Source organism: Siniperca chuatsi, linkage group LG5, assembly GCF_020085105.1.
Source record: "Siniperca chuatsi isolate FFG_IHB_CAS linkage group LG5, ASM2008510v1, whole genome shotgun sequence".
NCBI classification, from domain to species: domain Eukaryota; kingdom Metazoa; phylum Chordata; class Actinopteri; order Centrarchiformes; family Sinipercidae; genus Siniperca; species Siniperca chuatsi.
Genome location: NC_058046.1, coordinates 28,987,662 through 29,000,882, shown reverse-complemented (window position 1 = coordinate 29,000,882; position 13,221 = coordinate 28,987,662). Strand labels below are relative to the sequence as shown.

Below are 13,221 nucleotides of genomic sequence, written 5' to 3'. Positions count from 1 at the left end.
AGAGGCAGTAATCCAGCTAATTAGAGCAGACATCTAGCAGAAATGTCCAGTCAAGAGGTAATATTTCAAGATGCACATTTATACCATTTTATGATTTGGCTGGAGAATGTGACATTGATTGCTTGCTCATAGCACCATCATCATTTTTTGTACAGTTGAAAATGAAAAGTGCTTGCAAATGTCTTATGATCATTTTGCACTATGATACAGTTTAAATATTACTTAATGCATCTCAAAGAAAAGCAGCAATAAAGTAAAAGAAAAGCAATATTGTAATGTGAATTCAGGAGCAGAGTAGCCAATACACTTTTTTTATCAAAGCTCTCCATGAAAAGCAACTTCTAAAACTTACTCTCTAACAAGCACAAACCACACAAATGAACATAAATCACAGTTATCAGAGTTATGCTCAGCCTGTGTTCTTCATCTCATTTAGCAGCAAGCTTTTTTCGTTTGCCTGAGGCTTTTGCTTAGGTGAGATCATGTGAAACAAGAAATTCAAGTTAAGTCCTGTTACTATTTTGCTGAAGCAGTTGCTAAGATACTGTGCGCTTGATGAATTGACTCATTACTTGAAGCAACAGTTGCATGAATGTGATTCAAGTTCATTGCTTCACTTGCAGAGAAATTTCACTTGGGTATCAGCTTGATAAGCACTGTCAAAAGCATTTTTAAAGTGAGGTTGCCTCATGCAAGAATATAATTACCAAAGGGAAGCTCATAATTTAAATCAAAAGTGATTGGTCGACATTTCCAAAAGCTATCTTGTCAGATTTTGCAAGGAACTAATTTTTAAATGGACAGTACAAATTGGCACATCATGTGTCAGGTATTAAACACCTCTAGACCTGACCAAAAGCAATCAGCCTTCTGTTGCCTCCCATCTGTAATCTCAGCCTCAGTGGTGTGAACTCTTCAGCGGCCGTTGATTAGTTTTAGTCGTTCATGTGGGGTCAAGCTGAACTTTTACTTTTCTGAGTGTCCCGTTGTGGTTTTATTCCTGCTAATAAAGGAGGCTTGATTGAGCATCCCCCTCATCTTTCCCTACATTTGTGGATGAGCACTCTTTTGGGCCCACTCGTCCTTTCTGCATCTTGATGTCTTTCTGAAGGGGTTTTTAGGGTTGAGATGTGGGCCTCTTAATGTGGGTCCAGGCATAAGTGTGAGTGTGGTCCTCAGGCAGCCCCACTGAGGGCAGAGCAGCAGCGACAGCTTCACTCGAGAGAACCCTACTGACTAATATCCATGGGTGTGAATCACAGCTGTCAATAGGGTGTATATTCGTGAGACTAATCAATCCTTGCAGATGGTATGTATTTCTGGAACATAAATCAATATTAAAAAAATGACAGCTAATACTATTAATTTGACTGCATGTCTACAAAAGTAAGCTTTCCATTTCACATTTTGTACTTTGACTCTTCACAGAAACATATTATGTGCAGGGGATAGATAACCATGTGCCATGCAGTGCTGAAAACCAGCAGGTTTCCATGACAACCAAAGCTTACTGTCACCAGGTTCAGTGATTCACTGGTTGGAAAACTTCAGTCAGAGAGCAGGAACTAAGCAATTACATAATTTGGTTTACTGTAATGTTATGTTTGTGTTACATTTTTCGATAGCCTTTGACATGTGTTTGCTCCTGTCTGGTGGATGTGTCATAGGTAAAACTAGAGTTACAAAGTCGGAGTAGTCGCTTATTCTGGAAGTATTTTTACAACTGGAAATTCCCATTTGAAAGTTGATATTTTCAATGTTCTCACATGGGAGTCTCCTGTATAGTTTGAAAGAGTACTCCACAGATTGGACTTTTATAACATTGTTGGACTCATGACGGATACTTAAAAAAAAAAAGCCGCAAAAGGGTTTATGCAAAAGTCCCCAAGTCATGTAAACGGACTTCGATGTGTAAAATTGGTGGAGTTTTTGTCAGCTTGGTATGGCAGATGGCTTTAAATTCTACAATACCCATGAGCTTCGGCAGCTGACAGAAGCCTGTCATGTAGTCATTTGACCCATTGTTAATACAAAAATGTTGATTCCTTCAGCTTTTACCAGCTTAAAGTATCATCAGGGTTCTACAAAGTGTTGTCTTTAGCTTCTTTTTGCCGTTAGCAGTGCATGCAACAGAATTTTAAGCTTGATGATTGGAACTTCTCTCCCTAAATGTTGGGTGTATACTGTAGCCTTAGCCCTTTTACTTTATAAAACAAACCCCTGATATTTCCTGACTCATCTGATCATCATTTGTACTTATGATTCAACCAGGAGAGTTTAATGCCCAAGTGCTTCAACTGGAATTAACTGGACTTATACTTCAGGAACCAAGGAAGCTGAAAGTCCTCCCACTTTGCAATTCTATTCAAGGGGAAACTCAATGTGACATGTTTAAACAATATAGTGTTCCAAACAGCCATCAACGCACGATGGAGATCTTTTTGTTCTATTAAACACACATTTTAACCTTTGCTTTTAAGGTTCTCTGAGAATTACTCGAAGAAGACACACAGAACTACATTCATTTGCAGCCATAATAACTCTTCTGAGATTAACTGCACCACTGTTTCTGTTAAAACTAAATGGTATATTTCAGTAGTGCTAAACATAATCTTTGGTGAATGAAAACTTGCAGAGTCTCAACACTGAGTGGGTTTTTGGGGGGGGACTTTAACAAGAAATTTAAGAGCCCACTGTCAAGATGATTAAAATATATTTAAAAAAAGAAAATGACAGCCTTAAAAAATTCCTATATATTATGTCCCTTGTGTCTTTGCAGCCGTCTCTTCCCACAACTCATCGTTCCTTGCGACCTCTTCTTCATAACATTACAGAATAGGAAAGGCTGCAGGCTTTTTTTCCATCAAGTTTTGTAATTCCACCGGGACCTTTTATGGGAGATATTTTTCATGGTTCATTTGATGTTGCTGGTGTTGATATTGTGTTTGAAGTTTGTGTTTTTGATGCTCATAGTTCCTTAGAGACAATGTCATAGGGAAGAAAAATAATGACACAAAACAAGAAAAGAAAAACGTGTAAGGTTGTTGACAAAAATTTGCATTAAAAGCAGCTCAGTGGTCAATAGCAGGTTTTGAAGACTGTGAGGTCAATTTTGCCCAGACTCAGTCATGCATGAGATACTGCGTCTGTTGAGATGTACCCAGGTTCAATTCTATCAACATCATGTTTTGTTTTGCTGAACAGCCTTTTGGCTATGCATAACTGCAGATGGAAAGACAAGTAGAATACTGCAGACTATTTCAACTGTGTCTCTGCCAGATCAATAAACACATTCTTTGTTTGTTTCTTTCTGAAGAACAACTTGAGGAGGATAAATTGCACACTAACGGAGGTAAAGTATTGTCATCTGAGCTCAAAAACACTCATTTTGGCTGCTCGCCGTTAACTATTTTGCCTCTGTTGCTTTTTGTTTCTCATTCACAGAAAGTTTAGTTTCGGTAGAAGTCGTCTTGTGTCATGACTCATGCAGCTTTGCCCTGTTCTGTTTTGATGCACTCTTCCATTTGTGTCACTCACGTGCTCCATCCATTCATGCTAATTTGCTCCACATCAGCATATTTGAACAACACTGCTCTACTAATATGTTCACATCAGATGACAGCAACGTTAATTCTTCATTACCCAAATTGAGCACATTTGTAAATGTCTGCCTGCTGCCAGGATTACTCTTACTGCCGCAATCAAGTAGAGCTAATGGATGTTTTAGTATTAAGTGCATAACAGGAACCTTAGTTGAACGTGATACACTATATTACACAATAATAAACATATTAAAAAAACATATTTTCTCTCTCACCCCAAGTGGTGTCTAGACAAGCAGATAGTTTTTGTTTGATTTACTCTGGTTTTGAGATATCTGCCCCTGAGATTTCTACAGTGGAGGTGCTCTCAGTGCTGCCTTTTTACATAAGAACATGATTTCAACAGTTTTCATAGGGACTAATCCTTCAGTAGAAAGTAGGTCCAATGAAAATTATGAGGTCTATGGATTATCCAGAGTAAGGGGGACATTGTTTCTGGAAATATTGCTATTTAGTTTTTCAAACGGCTTTTTTAAAAAGCTCAACATTAACAAAATTCAATTTACCTCCATTGTATAAGTTTTGAGGCAGAAAACAGACAGATATCTCAAACCCTGGGCAAATTATACCAAAACTATTTGCATAGCTAGAGACCACAACAGATAATTCTTTTGTAATTAGTGTGAACCCTCTAACATGCATTGTGTGTTGGTGTTAAATCAGTCTCTATCTCTGTCCTCTTCCAACAGGGAGCCAGGCGAAGCAGGATTGGTCCATCCAGTGGCCCACCTCTGAATCGGGCAAAGAAAACACTCCGGTGTGCCAGCCAGAGGCCAGTCAGTGGATCCGGTTCCAGCTCTCCCAAAGCCCCAAAGTCCAGTCCAAGTACAACCAGCACATGTGCCACAGCCCCCAGGCCCTGGCCCCCCCTTTATATGCCGATCGACTGACCGTCGACAGCCCCGCCACAGGGCTCTTCAATCCCTTGGACTCTGGTCATCGCTCCCTGCCCCCATCACCCCGCCAGAGGCATTTTGGCCATACACCTCCTCGGACTCCCTTGGTGGTCAACACCATGACCCCGCCTGGCACTCCCCCCATGCGGCGAAGGAACAAAGTGAAGGCCCCAGGAACGCCACCTCCGCCGAGCCGCAAGCTCATCCATCTGCTGCCGGGCTTCACCGCACTGCACCGCAGCAAATCCCACGAGTTCCAGCTGGGGAACCGCTTGGATGACACACAGACACCAAAGTAAGTGTTTTCCTCTTCTGGATTTTTAATGACAAACAGTTGTGGCAATTTTGGAGCTTTGCGTTTACTTAATAGCCCAAATACAAATGTAAACACAAAGGTCAGAATTCTAAGCACAGGATCTGAAGCTATCACTCCTAAATTGACTAACAGGTCTTATAGTGCAGGAAGGAAAACTAGACAAAAACTAATAATTAAGTTATTAATGTATTCAGATGCTGTTAAAGGTTTGTTTACCTTTGTAAACATGCCTGTGTTTTAAATTATAAACAGTTGAAAACACACTAAATAAGTTTTGATCCTTACAAACTCTTCAGTTATGTTGGTTAACTTAACACACACACATGCACGCACGCACACACACACACGCACACACGCACGCACGCACACACACACACACACATATGCAGTCAAGTGTGTATGCCAGTTTCTGCTGAAACTCTGTGTCAAGGCTTCTATCATTTTCTGAAGAATCACATCATCGTTTTACTTTAGTTTTGTGTTATAGATCATGTGTCACATAAGAACCTCACACACAAATGTTTCCCTTTTCCTTCAGTCTTCCATTTTTTCTTGCAAATTTTCTTCGAATAGCCCTAAACATAAATGTGCATTATTTGCTCATTTTCAAGCATTTTAAATAATATTATATATATATATTTGAAAATGTATTGATTACAACTAACAGCAAACCTATCCACAGAGATAATAATAATTGGAGTGATATAATCAGTGGAGGAAGTATTCAGACCCTTTACTTGAGTAAAAGTAGCAACACTGTAATATAAAAATTACAAGTTAAAGTCCTGTATTAAAAATGTCACATAAGTAAAATAAAAGTAAGTTTTATTAGCAAACATATCAAAAGTAAAAGTACTCATAATTCAGAACAAAGGCCCTTGTAATTGTTATACTATTATAGTATTGGATTATTATTACCGATGCATTAATGTGTAAGTAGCATTACACTGTTGTATTTGAGGTTGAGTTTGAGCTTATTTCTAACTATTCTAAATACTTTTAGGTATTTTAATCTAGTACCAATGTATCATATTTTACAAACTCATCCTATGTTTTTTATCTTAATCTGTAAAGTGACCAGTAACTTTTGTTGTCAGATAAATGTAGTGGAGTAAAAAGTACAATATTTCCCTTTGGACTCAAGTGGAGTAGAAGTAGCATGAAATGGAAATACTCAAGTAAAGTACAAGTATATCCAAATTTTACTGTAAATTCAGTTACTTTCCACCACTAAATATCATACGACGCCTTACTGGTTACAGCAGTAGCTCACTGTGCTACTATGTCAGTAATGTTTGCTCTGTTGCATCGGCACATAATTAAATTTTATGATTAGCTCCTCTACAATATTTTCACCAGTAAGTGTCATTAGTGACTATGTTAAATGCCTTTGAGTAATTAGTCTATAGATGATACAACTTGCTAGAAAGTCTTTAGAAAGCCTCATTTTGCCTTGAAAGTATTTGGACTTTACATTTTCATTACATGGACTTACATTATGAATGCTTGGAAGGAAGATGATGTGGAAGCAATGATAACATTACGCCTAATATTGTTGTAATTTAGGACTGAGGCTGCATGGTTCCTATTACACACATTTGTTTGACTGTTAAATGATCTTGTTTATAAAGTTTCTTAGAGACAATATAAGTTATTACAGGTCAGTCAATTTCAGCAGATAGCCTGCCTGAAGCGAATATTCAGAGATTCAGTCCCTCTCCCTGATCTGTACAAGGTCTCACAACGTAATTCCATCTGATGCAAGCAGCACAGAAAGGAAGTTAGGGCCCCACCTTTCCTTTCAGCCGTTTTACTAGAGCATAATCTTCCAACAGAGCTCAATCAAATTAATTCCTAGGAGGACATCATTGCCCATAAAGACCCAACGGCCTGTCGGTAGAGATAAGAGGCCTCAAGGCTGAGTTCCTGACCAACCATGCCTGTGTCTGGTGCTATGCTGATCAGATTTGGCCATGAACAGGGTCCACCGCTGCTAGGTAATCAGGAACCAAAGTCTGCCTCAGGAGAGCTGCACTCATTTTGATAATGCCATTACATGACAGTGCCCTGTCATTGCTACACTTGGTAAGTTAATATTTGGGAGTTGTCCTATGCTTTTACGATGGCCATCTGGGTTATATTTGGTGTGTATTTGGTTACAGACGGGGCTACATCCACACATGTCTGCATACGTGGGCAGTTGTATCTGCACAGTGAGGAGTGGATCATAGCTGCAGTGAATAGGCTCAAACGGCATTAGAGAATTGATTACCGGTCCCTGAGCGCTGATAGACTGCAGGCTGTGAGTTGAGCCCTTCTAATCAATGGCCTGTGTGTGCCTGGAAATGTTACAACTCATTGAGACAGGGCAGATCTTCTGGCTTCTCTGATAGCCAAGTACCTCTCATAATACATCATAATTGGTTGGAGGATGGTGCTGGCAAGCATCAAGTTAGTGGTTCAGTTCTGGCATGAGGCACTCGTACTTTATTTGTTTCGTATTTAATGCGCAAGGGAACTGGCTTCATTGCAAAGCTGGCATATGTTTTTTTCTTGACGTAAGAGTAGATACCTGAAGTTAGAAGCCTGATTTTTTCTTAAATCCTGCAGGTTACTATTCCTTGCCTTGTTTTTTTACTTAATGGCTCAGGATGAAATACAACTTGCAAACATTTCACCGGAGCAAACCAACCCTAAAAAAACTATCTAAAATATCACACAAAAGGCTATTTCATACTTTAATGGCTGCTTTTCTGTGATACCCTGTTCTACCCATATTCCCCCCCATTATCAACCTCAGGATTTTAATAAGCTCACAGTGCTCCTTAGGTCCTCATTTTCTCTTGCTTAATTGCCTGGCACTGTGGCCAGGACACAATAACCAGGGATTACCCTCTGACCCCAAGAGACATTTTTCTTCCTTTATCTTAATGAGATATGGCTTAATATCTCATTATCACTGTATAATACAGCACAAAGACTATGGAGCTGAATGTGCAAGAATGCTTGGCATACCATGTTGAAGGAAAACTGAGGTTTGGTTTTAGACACTGATAGCTAAGTGATGTTTCATTTTATGAAATGTAGTAATTGGCCATTGTCCTTTTGCCTTGGAAACTTTCAAGTATTTCCATTAACTTCAGAGATAAAAGATTGCTTAATTGCTGTACCACATATGAATGTAAGTTAATTGCATTCTGCTTTGCTAGAGCATGTGCTTTCAGGACATCTTAGTGGCCTTTTTAATGTGTATTAGCCTCTATTTCAATGTTTATCTGTCTTCAGGTGCACAAGATGTGTTTTTCAGATATTGTACAGGGATGTTTTTGCTATCACGGTCTGAAAATAGTTTTCAGTCACTTTTATTGAAAAAACTCAGCAAATACTCTGGTCTGCCTGTGTGGACCCTAATCTCTTGCTTTATAGCTTTGTGCTTCTTGGTTTCATGTGTTTGTCTGTGTGATAATGTGATTCCTTTCAACTTGCAGTGAACCATCTGTAGAAATAATGGGCAAATTGCCTCCTTACCGATGTGTTCAGTAATATCTATGAATCCAAAATAATCTCACCCTGAGATGAAACAGCTTCCAATTTTGCAAGTCGCAATGCATAAGAAAGCAAACTTTCACCTGTGTGGGGAAATTGGAGTCTTATTTCTCACCACCTGTCAAGTACAAGTTGGTCCTGGTTTGGTCCTCCGTCAACTGACAAATATTTGGTTCTGTTTCGCTAGCTACAGCAGCTGCTTAACTCTCTTCACTTTTAGCCTTTTTGGACTGTGCACATATGGTCATTTTTGGATGACCCCAGTTGTACTTTAAAGAAAATCATTACTAAAAATATAGCACTAAATCATTTTCCATTGGATTTCACCCAAAGGTTCTTCCTCACCTTCCACTGGAAACCAGTATGACTTTTTTACTATACTGACAAATATTGTGTAATGATTATTTAGCTATGATTAACTACAGTATGGTTAATTAAAAATGTATTAATTTATCTGTGTGTCAAAGAACTAGCAAATTCAGCATCGAGCTTTAACCAGTGAGTTGTAAAATCAAGGAGGAAGGTCTGATCATGGTATTGTAGTCTTTACTACAGGAGGACCCATGCTATGTTGAATACAATAGTTTATTTTAAACCTATGACTTAGCTCTTGATCTACTGTGGGTACAATAATTGTACACTACATTTGGAAATTATGTAAAACGTAATATATTTTGAATATCTACTTTCTGCTTAGTCCTTTAATGGAAAGTGAAGACACCACTGATATTGATAATATTTTCTTACTGTACTGTGGAATTTCATAGCAGATTCTTCTTGTTCCTATGGTAATGACTCAGGATCTTGGTTGATAGATGTAATGGAAAAAATAATACTTCTGCCATGTCTTTAACAAGTAGCATAATCTTGCCAATTACTAGCATGTGACATCATTTGCAAGTGACACAGTTTCCTTTATTTTATAGCTGAAACCATCAAAGAAGTTTCACATAAGTTCAAGTTATTTTTTACTTGCTTCGACCCTACATTAGCATCTAAGATTTCAGATATTAATAATAATAAAATGTAATATTAATAATAATAATATAACTTGGCTGATTGTGATAGAGTAAAGCATTTTGTTTTTGCATTTGTGTCATTGTATGTAACAAATCTTTAAACCAACAAATTGTCAGAATGTTACTTGTTCCGGATCAAAAAAGCAAGACTTTGTTCAAAGCCTGAAGCAAGTATGCAGTTCAGGAAGAAGTAGAAGTTTTACAGTCACCCCTCCTGTTTACATCTGGACCTTCTATATCAATTTGTGATGACTACAAAGTAGCAAAACACATTCCCCATCCTATAATTAATGAGTTGTTTCCCAGCATGAAAAAAATATGCTGAGTCCAGGGATGTTGCCAAGTTTAGGGGAATTTAATGAAGTAATTAGTTTGAAAGGAGTCTGAGTCATTCAGTGTACACTCACAGTAAATATGCATACAGTGGTGTGAAAAAGTGGTTGCCGCCTTCCTGATTTCTTATTTTTTTTGCATGTTTGTCACACTTAAATGTTTTAGATCATCAAACAAATTTAAGTATTAGTCAAAGATAACACAAGTAAACACAAAATGCAGTTTTTAAATGAAGGTTGTTATTATTAAGGGAAAACAAAATCCAAACCTACATGGCCCTGTGTGAAATAGTGATTGCCCCCTAAACCTAATAACTGGTTGGGCCACCCTTAGCAGCAACAACTGCAATAAAGTGTTTGCGATAACTTGCAATGAGTGGAGGAATTTTGGCCCACTCATCTTTGCAGAATTGTTGTAATTCAGCCACATTGGAGGGTTTTCGAGCAAGAACTGCCTTTTTAAGGTCATGCCACAGCATCTCAATAGGATTCAGTTCAGGACTTTGACTAGGCCACTCCAAAGTCTTCATTTTGTTCTTCTTCAGTCATTCAGAGACCCCACAACAACATCCAAAGAATTGCAGGCCTCACTTGCCTCAGTTAAGGTCAGTGTTCATGACTCCACCATAAGAAAGAGACTGGGCAAAAATGGCCTGCATGGCAGAGTTCCAAGACGAAAACCACTGCTGAGCAAAAAGAACATTAAGGCTCGTCTCATTTTTGCCAGAAAACATCTTGATGATCCCCAATACTCTGTGGACTGACGAGACAAAAGTTGAACTTTTTGGAAGGTGTGTGTCCCATTACATCTGGCGTAAAAGTAACACCGCATTTCAGAAAATTAACATCATACCAACGGTAAAATATGGTGGTGGTAGTGTGATGGTCTGGGCCTGTTTTGCTGCTTCAGGACCTGGAAGACTTGCTGTGATAAATGGAACCATGAAGTCTGCTGTCAACCAAAAACTCCTGAAGGAGAATGTCCGGCCATCTGTTCGTGACCTCAAGCTGAAGCAAACTTGGGTTCTGCAGCAGGACAATGATCCAAAACACACCAGCAAGTCCACCTCTGAATGGCTGAAGAAGAACAAAATGAAGACTTTGGAGTGGGATAGTCAAAGTCCTGACCTGAATCCTATTGAGATGCTGTGGCATGATGCTGAGATTAAAAAGGCGGTTCTTGCTCAAAAACCCTCCAATGTTGCTGAATTACAACAATTCTGCAAAGATGAGTGGGCCAAAATTCCTCCACAGTGCTGTAAAAGACTCATTGCAAGTTATCGCAAATGCTTGATTGCAGTTGTTGCTGCTAAGGGTGGCCCGACCAGTTATTAAGTTTAGGGGGCAATCACTATTTCCCACAGGGCCATGTAGAATTGGATTTTTTTTTTCCTTTAATAATAACAACCTTCATTTAAAAACTGCATTTTGTGTTTACTTGTGTTATCTTTGACTAAAATTTAAATTTGTTTGATGATCTGAAACATTTAAGTGTGACAAACATGCAAAAAATAAGAAATCAGGAAGGGGGCAAACGCTATTTCACACCACTGTATATGGTAGGAGACTACAGTTCATTTAAATCATTAAAATACTGAATTACTTTTCCAGAGTATTTTAATAAGTTATTGTTGTTGATTTTGTCTCTTTATTAAAAATCTCAGGCAGCAAATACTTGTAATAAAATAATATACTTGAACAGTGCAGACTGCTAATGGAAGGGAAGGAAATCAAAATGACAACTATAGATTCATAAAGATTTGATTCGCAGTTCAGTCTCATGCCAGAAGAGCGTTTTACTAAGTATGTTTGAAGCCCTTCAAATGAACTTAATTATGAGTTTTGTTCATATTGCTTCTATGCCTAAAATGTGAGCTGAGCTCATATAGATATAAGAAGGATTTATTTTTACAGACTCTTACACAACCATTACACAACAGAAATGGAAATTTTATTTCAATTTCATCCAAAGAATGCAAAATGTGCTCTTGGACCTATGTGACTTAAAACATGAGACTAACTAACTCACCTAAGTTAGTCTCCAAGTTAAACAAGAAATCAAAATCTTCTGGTCATCAGTCAAAAAACATGTACTTTCTGTCAGCACATCCATCTTGGCAACCCATTTGTGTTTGCCACTGACAGGCTTAAAGAGCACTGCTGTACTGGATCAATACAGAGCCAATATTACGTTTGTTCTAGTGTGATGACTGAAGTGTCTGCTGGTGTGCCGTGAAAATGTCATCAAATCATTGTTAACTTTACGTGACATGATTGATTATGCCTAGTATAAAATAATTTTTGAAATCCTAAGAGATACACTAAGGTGTGGCTCACATGATGTTTCTGAATAAAAACAAAACCCTGCCTTGGTGTACTCATATTTCCTAGAGAGAGAGAATATTTTTTGTTAATATATTTAACGTCTTGTCAGTAAGGTGAGAATTTCTTAATGATGCGATCCTTTCCCCACATTTACTAATTTGACTTTGAAATGTGAGAACCAATTTCCGCAGTCAGTCATTATCATTTCTATCCACCCCACAGCGCACCTGCAAACACTGAATCACATACACAGTGTACAGGCTCACACACTCGCACAATCAGTAAATCAGTCAAACCAACAGCGCCCTTTTTTGACACAGTCAATGCTAATCATTCGCTAATCTCTCTTTCGAGGATTATCCTTTTGTCACTGTTGCACTGAGAAATACTGATTCTCCATCCTCAGACCACTAAATTAAAAATCCTAAAACACAATAATGATATAATGATAATAAACATGAATGCCAATGTCCTGTGCAGGACAAAACTTTGGAAACTAAAACCAGGAGCTAAAGCAAGAACTGTAAGTCCCTTTTGTACATTCCTTTTTGCATTTCCACAACATATAGAAAGTGGTAAAGATTAGACAAATTAGACTGATAATGGACTAAAATGCAACAGCTATTTTTTAGATAATTTTGTTTTGTTGTTTTTAAACAAGAGGCAAAAACCCCCCAATCTGATTTGATTTCCCTTTTTTTGATTTACAGTGAGGAAACCAAAGTATCAGTTGATTGCTATTGATCTCATGTTGAAACAAGAGTTCACCATATTTGACTTTTGACTTTTTTTTACAGACAAATAAATACAAAAAATAAATACATTTCCATATAGACTCAATTGTGAAGCCTTAATAATCACTTTGTGGGTATATGAGCTATGAGTGCTGACTCATTTTGTCCCACCAGCAATAACAACAATAACAGTTCAGGCCCGAATCCTTCAGAATAAAATCAATCATCTCCTGAAACTTACCAGAAAAGTTAACTCACTTGCTCCCACTTTTCAGATTACCACTCTCCTTCATGTTTTTCCACTCTCTCTTTTTATCTCTGTCTTTTTTGACAAGTGGGGACATTTACAACAGAAAGTGCAAGACTACTGTTTGAATGAATTTGCACAAGTAGTAACAGCCATGAGGTCTGTATTTGACCTGTCAGTGACGTTTAAGGTTGCAATACCCCA

At 38.1% G+C, this 13,221-nt stretch overlaps 1 protein-coding gene across 5 annotated transcripts in view; it reads left to right on the top strand.

Annotated features, from left to right (window-relative positions):
• The window catches only part of ksr2 (kinase suppressor of ras 2), a 129,747-nt gene that overhangs the window by 28,353 nt on the left and 88,173 nt on the right, over positions 1-13,221 (top strand). For 4 of the 5 annotated variants that reach the window (XM_044196551.1, XM_044196550.1, XM_044196549.1 and 1 more), the window contains exons 4-5: positions 3,317-3,352; positions 4,292-4,793. In XM_044196551.1, coding sequence (XP_044052486.1) covers positions 3,317-3,352; positions 4,292-4,793 — 538 coding nt within the window. The remainder of the gene's footprint in view (positions 1-3,316; positions 3,353-4,291; positions 4,794-13,221) is intronic. The other variant, XM_044196552.1, reaches the window with a different exon arrangement.